We start from the raw sequence: 22,295 nt of genomic DNA on the forward strand, positions 1-22,295 counted from the left end.
CACCAAGGGAAATTTAGGTTGGATATTAGGAAGTTTTTTACAGAAAGGGTGATAAAGTTCTGGAATGGCTGCCCGGGGAGGTGGTGGAGTCACCATCCCTGGGTGTGTTTAAACAAGCCTGGATGTGGCACTGGGTGCCAGGGTTGAGTTGAGGTGTTGGGGCTGGTTTGGACTCGATGGTCTTGGAGGTCTCTTCCAACCTGGTGATTCTGAGAATTCTGTGAATTCTGTGATTTGGAAAGTATCACACATCCCAGCCCAGGCATTCCCACAGGCTGCATGGACACAGGAACCTTCACACATCCACACACCAGGGTTCTGCCTCCTTGGGAGCCCCCAGCTCTGCCCTGGCCTCAGCTCCTGCACAGCATTCTGCTCGTGTATTAAACACAGGAATTACACAGACCCCGGCACACTAAAAACTTTAAAACTGTGCTGGAGTGAGGCCAGAGAGCTCAGAGCCCTTTGGGGACGTGGCCCTTTGGCCTCCCAATGTTGTTGTATGTGAATATTCTTTCCATTTCCCTATGGAAACCTGCTCAAATGACACTGTTCTACAGGAGAGCAGTTTAAGGTCTCCCTGGACTGGGGCAGATCTGTGGGCTCAGATTCCTGTCCCTGTCTCCAGTACCCACAGCAGATCACTCATTTCTCCAAGCAGTCCCAGAAAATGACCCAGACCATCTCTGCAGTGGGAGGGGGACACAGCTCTTTCCATTCAGCCATGAGAGCAGCCTCATTTCATTTCCAAGAAAATTGCTCTCCAGCCAAAGAACACTGGTGATTTTCATCAGAGCCATTTGCTCCTCAGAGGCAGCTGAAGACAATTTGTCCCAGTGACGCTCGGTCCCATCCTTTGGAGTGTTTATGAGGCTGGGAAGGGGAGAAGCTGAGGCAGCAGGACTCCTTGGAACAGGACAAGGTTCTACCTGTCTGCTCTGAGAACCCTCAGCTGCCCTGGGCCCCAGCTGTGGGACTTCAGGATGTGCTGTAAAGATTCCCAAGATTCCTGCTGCAGAGATCTGCACTTGAGCTGCCCTAAAGCAGAGCTGCAGCTCCTGTTTGCAGAGCTGGCACTGCAGGGAGCAAGAGGGCACAAAACAGAAGGGAAAAAGGGAGTCAGGTCTGCAGCTGCAGCCAGGGCACCAAACCCAGCCCAGGGACAACACTGGGACACGGGCCAGGCTCCCTGTGCTCCTGGGGACATCGTGCTGGGGGAGGGAGCAAAGCCTGTGCTGCATCTGGAACATCTGCAGCTGTCTGTGCTGCAGCTGCACTTTTTTTTTTTTTTTCTGACGTGTGGGTTCTTTTTTCCAGCCGTGGATGGAACTTGTTGTGTAAAGCACAGTGTAAATGTATGCAAAAGGCTCCAGTCTCTCCCTGCAATCTGCACAAGCAGGTTATTTGCACTAGTTATGTAGAAAAACTACAGGAGGAGTGAAGAAAATGGTATTTTTTTCCTATCTTTGGCATGTTTGGTACTATTTCATCACCTGCTTTTGAATCCTCAGGGGAAGGTGGTTAGAAAAACTCATCTGTTTTTATTCACAGGCATAGAGAGAATATTTACAGGATTGGTAGATTCCAGATGCACTGGCATGAAGAAAACTGTTTAATCTTTTGAGAAGTTAAAAAATAGTTTAAAAAATCATATTTTTAACCTGAAATTCCTTTTCCAAAAGAACATAATCTTTTGGAGTGAGAACATAATCTTGAAGTGAGCCCATTAAAAAGGAAACAAGGAAAATCCTGTTTCCTAAAAAAAACAGACTGAAGAATTCCAAGTCCAGTTTTATGAGCATCATGAGTTTCTGCTGTGCTATTGGATGAGCCACTTCATTCTGCTCCCCCAGTCCCTTATCTGCCAGCCTGTTGTGTTGTCCTGTCCCTTTCCCTGACCTTATCTCAGTAACCTCAGTCAGCTGCAGTGGGTTGGAGTGGGGCAGTTTATGCTACACCAACATCCAGTGTGGGAGGAATGATGGAATTTATGCCTTATAGGGAGAAATGGGGGAGGAATAGATGGGATTTCAACATTTCTGTGTAGTTCTTAATTTTTATTTGCCTCTCTCCTGGGTGTGCTTGGTCCTTTACTGACACATGATGAAAGTTCCATGTGAAGCTGAGGGCTCCACACTGACAGCAGTGAACGCAGAGCTCTGTCAGCTGCACTACAGAGACACCCTCGAGGCCACTAAAAATGCAGGGGGAGGGACACTTTCCCCTCAAATTTCTTTCAGCCTGAGTGACTCAAGGCCCAAGTCACAAAGTGTTTAAAAATTCAGAGGAGTGCCGTTCTAAACAGATACTTTCTCTTGAAGAAAAAAAAAATATAAAAAAATCAGACTTTGCTTTATTTTTAGCAACTGCCTGGCCTGAGACAGAATGAGCAGAGGTTTGGGTGTAAGGGGAAATTGTGAAGGAGCACATGTCCCTACTCTATTCACACAGTGCAAGCCCAGCTCAGATGAACTTTAAACAGATTGTTAATGTCAAAGCAGCAGTCAGAGCAAAGCCTGAGTGGCTCTGTCTTGTAATGGGCCTGTTTTATCAGCTGGTGCTGCCTCAGAGGAGGCAACAGTGTGCCAGGGAGCTCCAGTGGGCATTTACATGCTGGACAAAAGGAGCTGCTGGAGCAAGCAGCCCTGCTCTCATGTCCACCTCTGAGGCAGATGTTGGGGATGTAATGCAAGGAGAAAGGAGGGTTCTGAGGACAGCACAGAAAGGAGGCAGCCAGACACTCCCTGCAGGAGCTGTTAAACGCGGGGTCTGTTTGCTGCAGCCCCTCAGTGCAATGGGAGGCTGTGTCTCTCCAGCTGCTTCAATAAAAGACCTTCTGCTTTTCCCCACTGCTCTTTTTAATCCAAACTTGTGGCTCGTCCATGCAGCCACGTTCTCCTGAAGAGCAGAGAACCATTTGTGACAGTCAGGGAACTGGCACAGGGACAGGCTGGCTCCAGGGAAGGTGGGCAGGAGTTTCACTTCTCCCTAGAAACTTCTCCAAGGAGGAGCTGAACAGAGCCCAGGGAGCAAACCCAATGTACCTGCAGCAGCACAATGGGAAAGGAAAACCCCATTTAAAGCTCCTGTCCCTACAAAGGAGTTACAGAGCACAGAACGGACTTTTGCTCTTTATCACCCTACTCAGGAGTGATAAATTAACCCAAATATTCACTATATCAATTCAACTTCTCTAGGTAGGTAAGGGATGTGCTTCATCCTGTCCCTGCCCATGGCCATGGACTGGAACAGATGATCCTTAAGGTCCCTTCCAACCCCAACCATTCTGGGATTCTGTGATCACACCAACGCTCACAACTTTATCCTGACTGAGAGTCCATGTCGTCAATAAAAATAAGAACAAGAAGCAGGGCTGGAGTTGCAGAGAAAAACCTGAAACACCTGACTGAAGAACCCACAAACAACTCCAAAGCCTGAAGGAGCCTCAAGAGGGTTATTAACTTTTAAACTCCAAGGTTTCTAAGCTGTAACTACATGGTCAGAATTTCTACTAGATAAAAAACAAATGGGTTATTTGAAACCATAAAGAAAATCAAACTATTCCAAAATGAAAGTGTCAAAAAGATACATTTCATCTTGTTTGCTGGTTGAAATGAGCTACAGATCCATGGATGGGTTTGGAATACCTCAGTGGCCTTTACAGTAGTGAAATTTATTGTGAGAAGATTTGATCCTTTCAGCTGTGAACTCAGAGAGAAAGTGTCTCAGGCCTTTCTGTCTGTGTGAGATTCCAAACTGTTCACATCAGGAACAGAAAATGTGCCACCAGTTCACCAGCTCAGCAAAACACTAGTGTGACAGTGACACGTTTGATGCCACGGTGCTGGCTGGAGAAGCAGAGATGGCATTTCCAGCCTGGGTGGGGCTGCACAGTGAGAATTTTTCCTTTTTAACCGTGCTGTGAATGCGGAGCGGAGCAGAACGTTTGCTGCCAAGGATATTATTAACAAGATCTAGTTTTAACCCAGTCAAACCCAGGACATTTATATGCAAAACACTGACCTTCTTTGGTGGCAAGCCGTGAGGAATCTGTGTGGGATGGAGTGTTGTAGACCAGCAGTGAGCTACCTGCAAGGCAAAGAAAGGGAGTTAGAGCAGTCTGGGCACACTCTGCCACGGGGAGCCACGAGGGCAGGTAGGATATGCTGTTAATGGCATGAAGAAAACTAATTTTGCTGTTAATTAGGCACTAATTTTCTGTGAAATTCATCTGAAGGCTTGGTAGCTGCAGGTCACACGTGCTGCTGTTTCCTCGCTTGCAAAAAAATAAAGGTATTTGTCTCCTTCACTGAGTGCCTTGATGTCCTCCATTGAAAACTGATCTTAAAGGGTGAGGTTGTACAGGTACAGGATCTATCCCAGCACAGCCTCCAGAAATGCCTGTGGCACAGATTGTGACAGGATAAGGAAGAAGCTTTTCTCTCTCTGGCTGTGGTAGAGAAATTTCCTGTTTGAGGAACAGGCAGGAGAAAAGACACAAATTGCACTGTCAGGACCTTTTTGGCCATTTTTAGAGTGTCACATGCTCAGTTTGGGGCCAGCAGCTGCACAGCTCTCACTGGGATTCCAGCATCTCCCTGCTCTGGGGAATTTGGGAGCAGCTCCCTTGGTTCAGAGAGGCCTTTCCATCCAGCCCCACTGACACACAAGTGCAGCACAAAAAGAACCTGTTGGAAGGGTCTCTGTTCTGCAGTCTGTGGGGGAAATGTTCCTTTCTAAGCATTTCCCTCGGGTTCTCCTGTAAACTCTCCTGGAAATGGAGGAGGAGATCCTGGGAGTCCAGGGAAGGCAGCATGAAATACCCATTTCATGGCTGTCTGGTTAAGTGTGCTCACATCAGCCCCAGGGCTCACCTTCCCTGCAGCTCTTGGAGCAGCTGGTGCTGGGTCTGTGACAGCCCAGAGGCAGAGGGTCCTGTTTGTCCTGGCTGGAGCAGCACCAATCCTGCCCCGAGTGCTTTCACAGCTCTGCAGATCCCCTCCATGCAGGGGACCCTGCCCCTGGGCATTCCCAGCCCCTCAGCAGGGCAGGAACCCCTCTGTGCAGGTACCACAGCAGCAGCCGAGCAGGACTCGGGGCTGAGCCCTGCAGTCCCACGTTCCTCTGGTGCACCTGGTCCCAAATCACCTCAGCTGCCCCTCGGTGCTCACAGAGAGTCTCTCTCCTGTGACAGCTGAGGTTTGGGCAGTTCCCTGCCAGATCTGAGAGCCATTGCAGGTGCTGGGTCCTGCTGGCCCTCTGCCCTCTGCTGCAGTGGATTTCTGTCCTCCCCAAAGGCAAACAAAGCCGAGACTGCACAAGCCAGCAGGACACAGAGGCAGGAGGTGCTGGGAAACAAAGCTGCTGGCAGGGAGGGGAGGATGGATGGTACCAGATGCTGCAAGTCAGGGGATGCTTCCAAAGACCAGGATGGATAGTGAACGAGGAGGTAAAGAGTTCAGGGGGATCCCAAGGGCACCCTGGCTCTGAAAGCTGCCAATAGCCAAAGGGATTGGCGGAAATATTTAGGGAGATTGGCTGCCGGAGGAATTGAAACAACTCTGTCCATGTAACTCGTGTTTTCATCAGATGGTTTCTGGCTTTGGCATTTCTTTCTTGAATATCTGTGGGGAAACTCCTGTCCACCACTCTCTCCTTTTCAGGTTATTTAAAGCAATCCTGAGTGCACCGCCCAGCCCAGCTTCCCCCTGCCAGACAGGGAAGTGCTGGGGAATTCAGAAACGTGGTTTTCTATGACTAAATGGGCTGCAAATGAGTGGCTGGGGCGGTGGGGGTGGGGTGATGAATAGCACTGAGCGAGCAGGATCAACCTATAGCTACTTTAGGGTAAAAAATGCAGCCCAAGCCACTGGAAAGGACCGGCGCCTCCCCCGGTTTAATTGCTCAAAGTTCTCACCTTTGGCCGGCAGTCTGAGGTTTCTGGTGGGAACACCACAGAGAGGGAAATGTGTTTCCTATTAAAGGTTTCAATGAAGGAGGGAAAGGGAGAAAAGCAGAGACCCAGATCAGGACAGAGGGAAGCAGACAGACAGACAGACACAAGCCAGGCTGCTCCTCCCTCTCTCCTGCGGGGGAGAGCTTTGGCTGTGATGAATTTTCATTTTTGTTCCTATTCCCCCTCCCTGGTCAGCGACACCATGGATGGATCAGCTCTCTGGTATGGTTAATTCAGTGAGGGCTGTTATCCCATAATTAATGTTCAAACACGTTATTTTATGGCACCCCCCACCCTTCCCTTTCTTTTATTTCCCTTGCATTCATTACAAAACGATGGAGAAGGACTGAAAAGCAGGAGAGTTTTTCCCATAAACCCTTCCCTGTCACAAGGCAGCGCATCCTTCAGAAGGGCAGGAACATCTTGGTTCACAGTCTCGAGGTCTATTTAATTTGAAAGTCTTTTTCACCCTCACCTTCCCCAGGCCCTGCACGGCTCCTGCTGGAATTCAGGTCCTGCTGCACTTGGCAGGATGGTTTTGTTGGGCATTTAACACATGGCTCAAAACCACTGATCACATTTCTACTTCTCACCACAGCCTCATTCTTTCCCCTTCAGGCTCTTCCCCTTTGTGCACATCCCACAGCCTGACCCCCACCACCAGGGAGGGAAAGGATGGAGGTGGCAGCTCAGCTTCTTTTGATCTTCATCCCAAACACAGCATGGATGCATCCAAAACTCCCTTTCCCTGCCCAACAGCTGCCTGGAGAGGATTCACCAGGCAGAATGTGCTGGAGAAAGATCAGTCTGGAGCCCCACAGTGGGTGGGGATGAACAAAAAGAAGGCAAATCAAGGCATGGCTTCACAATTTTGGAGAGGGAACTAAAAGAAGCATGCAAAGAAAGATGATTGTTTGAGGGGGTGGACAGGGAGTTCCCTGAAAAAGGCACTGGGGTGCTTTGGGAGGCTCCAAAGGATGGAGAGTGCTGCAGGACTGATCCTCTTGAGGATCAGAGGAATTCCTGCCAGCTTCAGTGGCTTGTGGCAACAGGAAACAACTGCACCTTTCTGAGCCAGGCCTAAGCCAGAGACTAAAGGTGCTGTGGGATGAGTTTAGGTTACTCTCAGCTGCATTACACAGCTCACCTTGAGCCTTCCACTGCTAAAACTGAGACTGAGCTTTTTTTGAGGTCATGAAGATGCTGCTGGTTTATTTTTTCAGCCTGGACTCAGATGTGCCAAAATAATGTATTTCATAGGCAGCTTTAAGGAAGTTTTCACCCTGATTAGGAGTGTAAAATGCTGAGAACCTTCTGGGAAAGGTCATTTTCTGGGGGTCTCCTTGTTGCGTGAGCAAACAGCTCAGAAAGTTCAGATCAGCTTTGTTTCTTGGAAAACAAACCCCAAAGCTGAAGATTCATAAATCATCACATATCCAGCTTAATATCCTGAGACCACAAGCACCTTTAGGGAGCCTGGGCAGAGGCAATCCAGCCTGTAGGTCTGCAACTCCCCCAAATCCTCCTGTGCTCGTGGCCATCACCTACTCCCTACCCAAAGCAGAGAATGTCTGTGGCACAAACACCCTTCCAAAAGGGGGAAACTCGTGAAAATGAAAGCCCAAATCCCTATGGCACTGAGCTCCAGGCTCGACACTGAACAGCCACTGGTCTGGAAAAGCCATCAGCTCCTCTGGAAGGCGTTACTCCACGAGGGAGACAGCCAGCGCTGCCCAGAGCAGCCTGTCCTCGGGCTGGGAACAGCTGCAGGGAAGCAGGAATGCTCTGCCCACCTCCAGCAGCCAGGAACTGCTCTGATGAGAGTGGCACTCGCAGCATGTCTGGGATCAGCACACACAGATCCATCATCCTAAAGCTGGGATGGACTGGGACTGAATTCCCTGTGAAACAGGAGTGAGCAGTCTGCCTGAGTCCAGCAAGGTTCCTCGGGTTTTGCAGTGGCTTCATAGCCCAGAAATCACTGCAGGCACTGCCCTGGCAGGACAGGATGTTTTGATGATCATTATTGCAGCAGCACTTAAATATTGCAGCTGCACCAGGGCTGCAATGCTGGGCTGTGGAGGTGTGAGGCACAGCCCCTGCTCCACAGACCCACCATCCTGTGATAGAGGAGGAATGCCATGGCTGACTTTCACAATTAAAAGAAAATATCATGTATATGCCAAGAGAAGTTTTATAGATTTATAGTTATGTTTGGCCCCCTTGCATTGTTATCAGGGGGTGGCCTGGGTAGTCAAGGCATTTGGGAGGGTCAGCTCGTTACTGTGGCAGCACCTGACCTCCAATCAAGATGTCAGGAAGTGATCTCCACCCCTGGACAGCGAAGGAGTCGATGGACAGAACTTTGGCAGGGGCTAAAGGGTTAAAAGGTGAAACCTCCATTGTGTGGATGAGCATATAGTGGGAAAAATCCTCTGCTCCTGGTGCTGTTATATTTTCTCTATTCAGTCTTCTATCGTATTTTTAATAAGGTTTTAATAAACCTTCTTAATTTTTGGAAGTGAGTATCATTGCTCACAATCCCAATGGAGGGGCCCAGCAAGAAGGCAGCATGGCTGGTGCCACCTTACAGACAGCAAAACCTCCTAATTCCAGGTATTTAAAGGCAAGTTGTGACCCAGGCACTGCTGTCCTGCATGTCAGCGTGCCCTGGTGCCACCTTGCTGGCCATGGAGAGCAGTGTGACCAGACTTCAGGCCAAGGGCAGGTGGGATCAAGCAGGAAGTTGCTCCTGAGCAAATGGGCAGCAGCAGATGGTAAAAGTGGCCACTGAACCCAGGTTTTGGGGCTTATGCCATGAGATCAACAATGCAATTCCCCTGATACTGCCTTTGGTCAGCCCAAACAACAGGACACAAACACTGGGGATGATCCTGGAGATGCCACCTGGAGAATTCTGCTCCTCTGTCAAGCTTTCCAAATCCAGCCAGCTCGTGTACTTTGAACCCATCTATCAGTCAATTCTCAGACCTTATCAATAAGACAGTTCAAGTGTCTCACTCGGGTGTTGATCTTGTGAGAATTTAGAAGCGTTTCCGGTTACAAAGTGCCTGATTTCCCCAGCCCCAGTCAGCAGGTTTGGCCAAAGCACTGCTGGCTGCACAAAACTGCCTTCCCATTTCCCAGGAAATTGTCTAATTCCACAGGCAATCCTTTGAAAGCTTCCTGTGGACTAGCAGTTCTTTTCTGATGAAACAGAATTAAATTTGCCAATGATTTTGTATGGGAAATTATTTAATTGTCCAGTCACAAGGGACAGAAACTGTTCAAATCCAACAGTTTGGTTTTTTGTTGTGAATCATTTCCTTGGCTCGACTTCTCAAGAAAAATAAAGGTGGGGCTTCCAGAGGCACCCATCTGTGATTTAACTTCTGTGCCACTGGAATCTGTGAAACTCCACTGATTTTGGTCAGGAAGAGATCAACTTTGAAGAAACACCCTAAATTTTGTATCTCTGCTTCACTGGCCAGAGGAGACATCTTCAGCTGCCTTTTCATCACAACTGGATTTTCTAGTGGAGAAAATACACTTTTGCCTTTCTCTCCCTGTTCTTCCACCTTGATTTATGGCACCTTCTCCTGATTTTTGAGTGCTTAAGTAATGATAGTCCTATAAAAGCTGTTTCACTGAGAAAAACAGAAGAGCATGTGGGGCCCAGCTCCAGCTCTCTGCCTCATCAGAGCACCATTACCCTCAGCACACCTTTGAGGGGAAAGGAAATGCTTTTAGCTCCATTTCTAGGTGAAGAGGAGACATTTGGAACCTGTGGATGTGATCATGATTGCACAGAAGTCTTGGAAAAGCTGAAATCTAAGACTCCCAGCATCAGGTGCATGTGCCATCCCTAAGGTGATCATTCCTGTTTGAGTGTTCCTGTTTCCAGACTGCTCACAGCTTCTGGGTTTGGGGCTTAATAGAGCAAAAAGGGGGATTGGATCCATCCCATACTCAAGTGGGGGGCAGAAAGGAGCAATAAAGTGCTTCCACAACCTTTTTCTGCTCATTTGCATAACATCTGCTCCAGCACATTTACATATGGGGAATCACTCTTGGGTTTTCAACTCTCTCCAACAAACCTGGGCCTGCAGGAGCACAGGAAAGGTCCAACCCTGGCCAGTTGTGGGTCCTGTTTATGGGAAGGGCACAACCCTCTAACTGCAGAGTTACGGAATCGTTTGCCTGAGACAAATCAGTTAATGTCAGGTTTCATCTCCATGGCACATTTGTGTATTTTTATCGCATAGCCACAGATGTTGTTATCTGTAAGACTTATCTAATCTCCTCCAGAGCCCTGCTTGGTTCTTCACCTCCCTGATAGCATCAGTAGCTCCATCTGTGTTCATCTGAACTTTCCAAGCCCATTTTATTCCTCGTTTCCCTGTTTGCTCTCTCTGCTTGCCTTTCTCTGTTCATTTCCCTGTCCCTTGCTGCAGGAGGAGCCCTGGGAGTTCCATTCCCGGGGCAGGGGCTGGGATGGGCCAGGGCAATACTCACTTTCCCTGAGGTAACTGAGGTGAGACAGCAGAATTTCTGTGTTGTAGGGGGAGGTGGTGCGCAGGAAGTCGTCCTTGTTCATTTTGCAGAGCTCTTTGCCATCCATGTTCTGGAAGATGGTGGTGTCAATCTCCATCAAGCCGTACTCCTTGATTGCCCACTCCAGCCATTGGCGCACGTGCTCCTGGGTCCAGAGGGTGGGATCTGCCAGGAGAGAACAGAGGATGGGCATAAACACACCTCCAGAGTCCCTGCAGCCCTGGCAGAGCACGAGCCATTGCTTCCACAAGCAGGTATATTGAATTTACTGCCCCCCTTTGCCAGGATGAACAGGCACGGTGCTGGAGCAGGGCTTAGGATGGACAGCCTGGCCTGGTCACTTCTGGGTGTCCCACCTGCCCAAAGCTCCCTCCTCTGCTTGGGAACAGCCCTGGTGACATTTGACTCTTCTTTGTGTGGAAAAAAGCTTCCTGAAGGAAGCTGAGCCCTTTGAGAGGGAGTTCCTGTCCCTGTTCGGCAAGACTGTGCAGTGACATCAGGGCTGTGCGAGTCCCACCATGGGCATTAGGGAGCCCACAGATGGCACGAGAGACCCTGAGCATGGGGTGTTCATGGTCAGCAAAGGGACTCAGAAAAGAAATTAAAATATTAAAATAAAATTTTAAAAATAAAAATTAAAATAAAATAAAATAAAATAAAATAAAATAAAATAAAATAAAATAAAATAAAATAAAAGTGTGGCTAAAATAGGGCAGCTTGTCCTGGGTGTGAGTTGGAGTTATTCACCCCAGGCAGGAGCACAATTCTGCCTCCACTGTCTCTGTAAAGGCAGCCAGCTGTGCGAGGCCAGGGTGGATTTTGTGCTGTCTGGGCGTCCCTGAGTGTCAGCAGAGCTCCAGCTGTGGGATCTTTATTGCTGCTGGTGACGTAAGAGACGCTCCGAGCCCGGCTGGAGCTCAGGCCCCGTGGAGATGAGTGGCCGCACCAGCAGTTAAAAAAAGAAATCAGCCTTTGAATTCTGCAAAGGGCATTAGATCAGAGGGCCCCAGCAAGAGCTGGTGCCACAGCACTTGACAGTCATTTTCAGAGCATATCAGCATTCTCAGATGTTTCCTGTGCTGCTGCTCCCCACGTATCCGATTTCCAAGCTGGAGCTGCGCGTTCCTGTTCTGCTGCAGCTGGAGAGGATTGCAAAGAGGTTCAAACTTTGGAGATGTCTGATGTGTCATTAACAGCTGGTCCAGCTCTGAGACAAACCTCAGACACCTCAGACCCCGGGGAGCCGAGGACACGCACCAGGAACACGCCCAGGGCTCTGGGGGTGCTCTGGGCAGAACAAGAAGTGCCTCTGCCTGGCTTTAGCGGATAGGAAGCAATGCCTCAGCCCAGGGCTGGACACTGGGTGCCCAGGCTGAGGGCAGCCCTGGGCACAAAAGCTCAGGAAAAGCCCACACCTGGCATTCCTGGGCACCTGAGCCCTGGGGTAATGGAGGAACTGAGACCAAGGGAACTAAAATTATAACTGAGACCTTTCCCCAGTGCATCACCAGAAAACCTGAGCAGCTGAAAGCTGAGTTCAGAACAGGGAATTTACAACCCCACACCTTTGCAAGTCTGCTCTGAGAATGACAGATGGATTTCTTTCAGGTTTTGGCAATAGTTAATTGAAATTCTGCTTTCTAAGCACTGGCAAAGGCTGCAAATTTTACAATGCAAGTATTCAAGGGAGGATTCTCTATTTTTTTTTTTTTTTAATTGAAAGACTTATTTGTCTTGAGTTTTGAAAACAACCCAATATCTAGAGGGCAGAGTGGATTTGTGGCCTCCCTTTAAACACTGTAAAAGACATTGAATGGTGTCTGAAAATCTGCCTTCTTGAAACATGGCTTAGAGCTCATTATTACTACTATTGTAAGCCTAATGTGACATTATTCTTGCTTATCTTCGCCCTAATGTGCTATAAATCTCCATTCTGGATTAAATTAAAATATCCAAATGCCTTTCTTGGATGACTCCTTCCTGCAGCCAGAGATCTGGGATGATGTTCATTATTGTCTTCCAAAGTCTGGTAAATCGCTGCTCTTTCACAAGGATCTCAAGGGTTTGATTTGTGGATGGTCATAAGGGAGAGAAAAGTCCTTTTCTTCCCTTTCCTTCAAAGAGGAGATTCCAAACCTTCTCTTCCATTGGGGGCACTGAAAGAAATTTCCCCTATTTAAACAATGCTAAACTTTAGCTCACCCATTGTTTTTTTAAACATACAGGATAAATACTGCCCCTGGAACACCTTTAATAATGCAGGGACTGGCTGGTGCCAGCTGCACCTTTCCAGGCAGGGTGACACTGGACATGACTGCGCTGCTGTCCCCAGGCAGCTCAGCCAGTCCCTCAAACATCAGCCTGAATGGGACTTAGAGGTTTGCCATCAATCCTTTATTGGCTTCTCTTCATGCATTCAGTTCAAGCTTTACCTTTTCATCCTAAATGGCAAACACATGCTTGGGAATTGTCATCTGCTCGTGGTCAAGCCACGCTCAGAGAAAGGCGCTGAATTCCACGAGTGCATTTCCTCCTGCCCTGCCTGCCCTGCTGAAAGCCCCAGAGCCAGGGCAAGTTCTGGGATGTCACTGGGCCAGCACTTGGCCCCTTTGCTGGAAACTTCCTGGCCCTGGCTGTTTATAAACTTCACAGGGAAACAGCTCCTCACTCCAGGTTCAGGCTTCCCCCCACAGCAGCTCTCACCCTGACTGTCCAAATGCATCCAGAGCATCCTGCCAGCTCCAGGCAGCAGATGTGGATACCAAACACAAACAAAGCTGGACAGGAAAGTTTCTATGTGACAATTTTTGGAAGGATAACGCAGTTCCTGCAAAATATAATTTTTCTGGGTTTCCACTTCTAACAAAAAAAAAAAAAAAAAAAAAAAAGGGAAACAAAATAGCTCATTTTGAATCAATCAGTTTGACTTGAAAGTGCAGCTGGATCCTGAGAGCACCAGGGGAGTTATAACTTGGGCCCACTTCATTCCCTTTTGATCATCCCCTGCATGTCCCAGGAAGCAGATTCTCCTCTAACACATGACAGGAGATGAATTTGGTTTAGCACACCAAAACAACATTTCACTCTGGGAAAAAAAAAAATTTAAAAGAAAAACAAAAAGAAAAGAAAAAGCACCAATTATCTGCTGCCTATCCCAATTCAGATCATGCACTGGGACATGGGAATTCCCACTAGCCAGAAACGCTGATATTTTCCTTACTTTTTTCAGTGGTTTGTAAGAGACAAAATTCCTCTGGGAGTGGATAAACAAACCAAACAAAAAACTCTCCCAGGCAGAGCAGGGACAGCTGCCCCAGCCCGTGTGGTACCTGCGGGGACGATGACCCTCCTCTCGTTGGTGGTCATGTTGGGGGGAGGCCCATTCTTCTCATCCATGTAGGTGCTGTAGCTCATGGGGTTGGACTCGGTGCCTGCTCCCACCAGCTTCCCACACTTGTTCATGCTGCAGTCCACGGGGGACTCCCTGCAAGGCAAAGGCAAAGCTGGGTCACCATCTGTGCCCCTCCATCCCTGCACACAGGAGGGGCTGGCTCGCACACACAGACACGGGCCCATGGGGGACATTGGCAGCTCCCATGTGGAGCTGACCTGGTACTGGGTGTCATAAGGGGTCTGTGGGGCACACAGGGAATCTCTGATAATGAAGGGGGAGACTCCAAGGGAACGACTCCAGACAAGGCAGTGTCTGCAGTGGCTCTGAAATACCAACACTCCCAAGCCAGGTAAGGAGCCAGTGGCCAGGACACCAGTCTGTGGGTTATGCCCAGTCTCTCACCCCTGACTGCTCAGTGCATTCCAGCAGTCCTGCAGGCAGGCTGGCTGCTCCTCAGAGCCCTGTCAGGCTGTTCCATCCTTTGTGGTGCTAAAACACCCCTCGTGTTGCACTGGAGCCTGGCAGTGGCACACAAGCGCTCTGCTCACCTGCCCTGAGGTGTTTCTGCAGAGCTCACAGGGACACAGAACAGCCCTTTCATGACATTAACAAAGCACCCAGAACACCCACCCAAAGGGACAGGGCTGTCCCTAGAGAACACCCAATGGCAGCACAGTTGGATTTGTACAGGGCTGAACGGGATGGAGCTTGTCTGTTCTCAGAGCCTCCAGAGCTGCAGGAGCATTTGGATAATGCTCAGGGACAGGCTGGGATTGCTGGGGTGCCCTGTGCAGGGACAGGAGTTGGTGATCCTTGTGGGTTCCTTCCAACACAGCCTGTTCAATTATTCTATTGTTCAATTATTCAATCATTCAATTATTCTAGTCTTCTGTTATTCTATTCTTCTGTTATTCTATTATTATGTTACTCTCTGATTAATAGTGCCACAGTTCACTACCTGGTGAGGAAATGTGGGCATCTTTGATAGCCCAGGCATGAGTCAAGAACTTCAGACCCCAGTACTGGGTGTGAAAAGGGCTCTGGCCCCAGTTGAACTCCTGAGGTGCTGGAGTGACAAAGAGAGGACATCCAGCACCGTGCTAAACCTGGCCTACTGCAGACCCTTGGGAAGGCTCTGGGAGAAATGTGAGTCTCCAAAGCCCAGACAGGGAGCAGGGATTGTGCTTTTCTCCAGCTGCAGGAGCAGCTCCTGCCTTTCCTCCCTTCCAAGCCCAACCCCGAGCCTGCCAGGCACACACAGCACATCCCACCTCGAGGGACTTGCAGGGAAGGGCACATCATTGCCCTCACCTTCCCAAGGCAGGAATTAGTGCACAACCTCTGCACAGAGCAAGCCCAGGCTTCAACCCCAGATTTAATCCCATTTCCAGGGCAGTTTAGGCCATGTTTAATCTCAGAGCTGTCCTCCTCTGCCAGAAGCCAAGAGCTTTGGGAGGGAACCATTCCCTGCAGGGTAAGAACTATGACAGTGCACAAATCCCACCCTCCGAGCTCAGCTGGCAAGAATTCCAACAAGGACACTAAACAAATTTGTCTCTTAACCTGAACTGGGGGGGAGGGAGCAGTGCCTGAAATTCAGTTATCATGGCCGGGAGATAAATGCTCCACCGAGATATTCCAAGGCAGACGGTAATTTTTTCCTCATGTCTGACGAAGGGAATGTTGCTGCAAAATGGAAATAAGATGTATAACTTACACATGTTCGAATTTAAGGGTTTACTGGTTCGCCTACTGTTTTTCCAGGCAGGGAACCAAAATCCGCCTTCAGAGAGGCAACTGCTGAGGGCTCGATGTCCCCGAGGCAGCCGGGAGAGGCTGAGGAGCCGCAAGGACACGGGGGTTTCGCAGGGTGAATCGGCACTGCCGGTTCCCTGTGGCACTGCTCCTGCCATCTGGGAAGGTACCTGCGCTGCCAGGAAACGGCCCCGGGGCAGCAGCGAGGAGCTGAGGGCTTGGGCACAGAGCAGGGTGCTGCTGGGCATGGAGCTGAGGGCTTGGGCACGGAGCTGAGTGCTGCTGGGCACAGAGCTGAGGGCTTGGGCACAGAGCAGGGTGCTGCTGGGCATGGAGCTGAGTGCTTGGGCACGGAGCTGAGTGCTGCTGGGCACGGAGCTGAGTGCTGCTGGGCACAGAACTGAGGGCTTGGGCACAGAGCTGAGTGCGGCTGGGCATGGAGCTGAGTGCTTGGGCACAGAGCAGGGTGCTGCTGGGCACAGAGCTGAGGGCTTGGGCACAGAGCTGAGGGCTTGGGCACGGAGCTGAGGGCTTGGGCATGGAGCTGAGTGCGGCTGGGCACAGAGCTGAGGGCTGCTGGGAACAGAGCTGAGGGCTTGGGCATGGAGCTGAGGGCTGATGGGCACAGAGCTGAGGGCTGCTGGGCACAGAGCTGAGGGCTTGGGCACGGAGCTGAGGGCTTGGGCACAGAGCTGAAGGCTGCTGGGCACAGAGCTGAGGGCTTGGGCACGGAGCTGAGGGCTTGGGCACAGAGTTGAATGCTGCTGGGCACACAGTTGAATGCTGCTGGGCATGGAGCTGAGTGCTGCTGGGCACGGAGCTGAGGGCTTGGGCACAGAGTTGAATGCTGCTGGGCACTGAGCTGAGTGCTGCGGGCCACGGAGCTGAGTGCTGCTGGGCACAGAGCTGAGTGCTGCGGGGCATGGCCTGGGCCAGGGAGGGCCAGGGGATGTCCGAGATCTGGGTGTGACAGAGTGATCTGGGTGTGGCAGCATGATCCAGGTTGTGACACTGCTCCAGGTGTGACAGGATGATCCAGGTGTGATGATCCAGATGTGACAGAGTGATCCAGGTGTGACACCATGCTCAGGGGTGTGATTCTGTGTTCCAGGGGTTCCTGCTGTCCTCCAGCATGTCACATTGTCCTCCAGGGTGTGTCACCATGATCCAGGGTGTGACAGTGTGCTCAGGGGTGTGACACTGTGCTCCAGGGAGTCAATACCTGCTCCAGGTTGTCACACTGTACTCCAGGCTGTCACAGCATGCTCCAGGGTGTGACACTGTGCTCCAGGGAGTCATATCCTGCTCCAGGGTGCCAGACTCTGCTCAAGGGTGTCACAGCATGCTCCAGAGTGTGACACTGTGCTCCAGGCTGTCACACTGTGCCCCAGGCTGTCACAGCATGCTCCAGGGTGTGACACTGTGCTCCAGGCTTTCACACTGTGCTCCAGGCTGTCACAGCATGCTCCAGGGTGTGACACTATGCTCCATGATCTCACACTGTGCTCCAGGCTGTCTCACTCTGCTCCATGGTGTGACACTGTGCCCCAGGGTCTCACATTGTTCTCCAGGGGCTCAGTCTGTTGTGCTCACAGATCACTGTCCCTGGTGAGTGACCAACCTCCTCTCCTGCTCTTCCTGGGGTCCAGAGTTCTCTCTCCCATCCTGCTCTGGAGTAAAATTTCCCTGAAAAATGCCCCTGCAGATGGGACAGGCACTATTTATAATCAAATAATTCTATATATTTCACTCATACAGCTCCAGGACACAGGGAATGCCTTCCCACTGCCAGAGGGCAGGGATGGATGGGATATTGGGAAGGAATTGTTCCCTGTGAGGGTGCGGAGGCCCTGGCACAGGGTGCCCAGAGCAGCTGTGGCTGTCCCTGGATCCCTGGAAGTGTCCAAGGCGAGGCTGGACAGGACTTGGAGCAGCCTGGGACAGTGGGAGGTGTCCCTGCCCATGGCAGGGGTTTGGATTTGGATGGTGTCTAAGGTCCCTTGCAGCCCAAACCTCTCAGGGATTCTGTGACTCTGTGATATCCAGACTCTTGGATAACAACACGTTGTGAAGAGCCTCTCCATGTTTCTGCTGGCATGGAATGAGCACAGGGACAGAGCAGAGTCCTTGGCTGGCTGTGCTCCCTGCTCACATCGTGCACACCCACATGACCCTGGCAGTGAAGTAACCAAAATAACCCCGGGGCTGCGAGATCCCCTCAGGTTTTTGGGATGCTTTTTCACATGACAGACTCTGCTCTGGCAGTTCAGACTCTGCCCACCCCTTGCTCTGTGCCTCAGCAGCCCAACCAGAAACCTCTGGCAGAAAGCTGTCAAGAGAACTTTAAGGGACTGAGGTGGCCCTGCCGGGCACTGTGGGCAGAGGAGCCACTCCATGAATCCTGCAGGACACTGAATGTGCTCCAGATGCCCTGCAGGTCGTGTTCCTGTGGCTGCAGAGCTGCCTCCCTTCCCTCTGGGGAAGTTTTGGGGATGGCTGCATCCAGAGCTGACCCTGTAGGACACACATAACTGGGAATAGCATCACCCAACTGGGCAGGAGACTGAGCTGTCCCTGAGCAAGCACCATGGAATCTTCAGTGACAGCAAGTGAGAACATCCTTAACTTTGTGTCCTCTGGAACCCAGCATTTCCTACCAAACACAGCCTTTTCCTGGGAATTGAGACAATTTTGCCAGTCTGAATCACCCCTGCAGCCCCTGCCCTGTCCCAGGTGAGGGATTTACCCCAGCAGGAGGAGGGTGTAGCTGTGGCCACACAGGGAAGGATTCAGCCTGGGGAACCACAGTGTCAGAGGAGAGCGGGGAGCTGTGAGCCATGGATGAATTCATGGAATGTCGCTCCTTCCTCAGCTCACCATCACCCAGGGGCAGGCTGGGATTCATAGAAATACTCCCTCATCATTTGAAAGGGTTTGTGCCAGGGCATTTCAGCTGCCAGATCAGTCCCTGGCTTTTCTCAGATGTTGCAGTGCTCTCCATGCTGGATTTGCTCAGGCTGTGGATGCCCACAGGTAAATGGGCACAGGCTGGTTTCACAAGCTCTCCAGAGCACAGTTCCGGTGGCAGGGGCAGAGTCCAAGGAACAGGAAGCACAACTCATTCCCACTGTCCAGAGGCTCCTTGTTCCAGCAGCTCTCTCTGGGGATGCCAAGAGTTTGCATCTTTTGTTTGGGACAGTTTTTCCTAGACTGGCCAAAATGGACAAGCAGCTCGCCTGACACTGACCAGTAAATCCTCTGTACAGCTCCAGCCTGGGCTCCAGAGGTGGGGAAATAAAACAATCACTGTCCCAGGTCTCTGTCTAGGAACCACCTTTGACTTCTGCTTGAAAGAGCAAAATAATGGATTTCAGGAATTTCTGAACCTGACTCGGGAATATTTCCTCCTTTCTATCCCTCTTTTCCTATCCTTTCATTCCTCCTTTCTTCCTCTTTTCTTTTTAAATTTGCTGCTTTTTGGTGTAGAGCCCCATTTTAATTTGTTGTTGTTATTGGTGAGTGAAGGAAGGAAGAACAGACACCGGGGTTCTGCCTGTGGTCCCCTCTTACAGAGGGAACTGCCAGCTCCTCCAAACTTGCATCTGCCTGCACTTCAACCCTGCTCTCAGGAATGCTTCGGGAGGAGGGAAACTCCACTGAAAGAGGCTGCAGAACTGCCAAAAGGATGGCAAAGCTCAGGTTGTTTGTCCCAGGCAGGTAAAGGCAGACAGGAGGGAGATGCTGGGGCAGAAGGAGCCGGCAAATCCCACTAGAGGGCTCACACGCGGCTCCGCGGGGAGCTCATCCCTGCAGGCACCAGAGCAGCTCCCCTTGCCACGGGCTGACACAAACACCTTGGGGGGCCCGAACCTTGGCGGTATTTCCATGTTCTGGAGCAAGTGAAACATCAAATCACGGAACCCCGGAGAGGTTTGGACTGGAAGGACCCTTCAAGCCCATCCAGTCCCACCCCTGCCATGGGCAGGGACACTTCCCGTTATCCCAGGGTGCTCCAAGCCCTGTCCAGCTTGGCCTTGGACACTTCCAGGCATCCAGGGGCAGCCACAGCTGCTCTGCAATGTCTCTGCAGAACGGCTCCAAAGCATCGCCAAATTTCATTATTTCAAAATATTGAAATAATGAAAATTATTTTGAAATAGCACGGACAAAATCCGTGCCACAGCTGGGATTGCTCAGGGAAGTTTGCCCACATCCATCAGCACAGGAAAACTTTCCTTCACATTTGAAGATCAGGCACATTTTATAATAAATTTTTTAAAATGGCTCACTAAGTTTAGCTGCAAATGCAGATTCCGTAAATTTGGTAAAACTCAGTAAATACAGTCAATCCTGGAATTCATTTTTAATTTATGTAAAATATATGGAAAACTCTATTGTTAACATTGGTTGTAAATTGGGTTAAACTTTACCCAGTATTCCTCTAAATAATCCTCCTCCTTTATTCAGTAAAATTTCAAATGTGAAAATTTTTTTGTTTATTTTGTTTTGGTTTTTAAATATAATTTTAAATGGGTTTTGCTCTAAGCAAGGTGCTTTCTGAGGGCAAGGGCAGATTTTGAGGCCATAACCAGCCTGAGGGTCTGATAACAGTAGAGGAGTTCATGAAATTTCTACATCTGAATGTTGCAATAATACAGAATTCCCATCTTCTCCCCTAAAACACTGATGCCTGCCTGAGCATCCCCTACAGACAGTTAGGATGCACTTATCTGGAAAATTCTTTCCAGTTTGAGGATAAACCAGGGGATCCTGGCATGGGGTAGAAAGCTGGGTGGGCTTTCCATGTTGTTTAACACTTGGAGGGGTCCTTTGAAGACCCTTCTGCCACCCTGCTGAGGACCAAACCCCCATCACACCCTCAGCCCTGCTCCTGGTCTGAGGGAAGAGCAAAGCTGGGCACTGTCCCTGCTGTCCCCTGGCACTTGCAGTCCCTGGAGCCGTCCCTGGCAGAGCACACAACCCCCCAGTCCCGCAGCACTCCCACCCAGGTGACAGCACAGCCCAGGCTGGTCCTGCTGGGGGCAGCTGCAACTCAGGGAGAGGACACTTGAGAGCAAGAGAAGCAGAGCCAGAGGGGCACTGCATGTTCTTCAGCCTGCAGCTGGAGTTCGGTGGGATTGGCATTGGGGTTGGCATTGGCATTGGCATTGGGGTTGGGATTGGGTTGAGATTAGCATTGACACTGGCGTTGGGATTGGGATTGGCATTGGGGTTGGGATTGGCATTGGGGTTGGCATTGGGGTTGGCATTGGGGTTGGGAATGTGATTGGGATTAGCATTGGGGTTGGGATTGGGGTTGGCATTGGGGTTAGCATTGGCATTGGGGTTGGGAATGTGATTGGGATTAGCATTGGGGTTGGGATTGGGGTTGGCATTGGGGTTAGCATTGGCATTGGGGTTGGGAATGTGATTGGGATTAGCAATGGGGTTGGCATTGGGGTTAGCATTGGCATTGGTGTGGGGATTGGCCACTCACATGTGTGTGGGGTTGGCCAGGCAGTTGATAGGCTGGGGAATGAGAGATTGGAGTGGCCCAGTCCATCCCCACTGGACTGGGATGGACATGCCTGGCAGGGACGGGGGGATGGAGCATGGAGGGAATGTTCTCCTGTCCTGGGTGCCCTGGAGCTCCCATGCTAAGGAGTTATCCAGAGGCAGGGTGGGAGCTCTGGCAGTGCATGGCCCTGACTTTCACAGCAGCCTTTTTGTCTCTCTTGACAGGGGGTTACCTCTCTTTAGGGACACTGAGCATGGATTTTATGTCCAAGAACCTTGGAGTCTTTGCCCAGAACCAGCACACTCCAAGGGCCTTTTCCATGGCTCCCAGGGCTCCTACAGCTGTTCATGAATCAGTTTGTCCAGGCAGAGCTATTTCCCTTTTTTCTGAGCAGAGGAGGAAATGGGTACACAGGAATCATCACAGAAGGACGGCCCGGGACGTTTCATTCCAGAGCACACAGAACACTCGGACAGTTTGGGTGTACAAGTACAGACACACTCAGGATGATACAGCGCCTGGGCTTACAGGTCCTGCAGAGCACAGACACATGTGGTTTATGGCAGCTCAGAGGATGTGGAGGGCTCCTTTTCCCTGCCAGATATCCCTGAGACAGAGGAGTGGAAAGGGAAGAACCCCTCTGTGTGCGTGGGTCTGGCACTGGGGGTGTGAGCAACTGCAGCAACCACAGAATCCCAGGATGGTTTGGGTTGGGAGGAACCTTGAAGCTCATCCCATCCCATCTCATCCCATCCCATCCCATCCCATCCCATCCCATCCCATCCCATCCCATCCCATCCCATCCCATCCCATCCCATCCCATCCCATCCCCTGCCATGAGCAGGGACACCTCCACTACCCTAGGTTGGTCTAAGCCCCAGCCTTGATTTGGGCAGCCTGGCAATGCTGCAAAGGCTCCTTCCTCCTTTTCCTGAGAAAACTATCCTTGGTAGCCAAAGGTAACCCCCATGATGATCAAAACCCCAGGCACTTTCAAGATCCATCCTTCTCTCTGCGTTATGCTTTTTCTGGAAATTACTCATTTTCTCATGTTTCACCCAAGTTCTGAGACTGGGAACACAGTGCAAATACCCATGGGGTTTTCATGGAGTCAAGAA

At 50.5% G+C, this 22,295-nt stretch overlaps 1 protein-coding gene across 2 annotated transcripts in view; it reads right to left on the reverse strand.

The window, feature by feature from the left end:
* Positions 1-22,295, reverse strand: part of FLI1 (Fli-1 proto-oncogene, ETS transcription factor) — a 91,704-nt gene that overhangs the window by 17,108 nt on the left and 52,301 nt on the right. For both annotated transcript variants that reach the window (XM_068172252.1, XM_068172253.1), the window contains 3 exons: positions 13,840-13,994; positions 10,472-10,675; positions 4,024-4,089 (listed from right to left, as the gene is read on the reverse strand). In XM_068172252.1, the coding sequence (XP_068028353.1) occupies positions 4,024-4,089; positions 10,472-10,675; positions 13,840-13,994 (425 nt within the window). The remainder of the gene's footprint in view (positions 1-4,023; positions 4,090-10,471; positions 10,676-13,839; positions 13,995-22,295) is intronic.

This window comes from Anomalospiza imberbis, chromosome 24 (genome assembly GCF_031753505.1).
Source record: "Anomalospiza imberbis isolate Cuckoo-Finch-1a 21T00152 chromosome 24, ASM3175350v1, whole genome shotgun sequence".
Classification (NCBI taxonomy): domain Eukaryota; kingdom Metazoa; phylum Chordata; class Aves; order Passeriformes; family Viduidae; genus Anomalospiza; species Anomalospiza imberbis.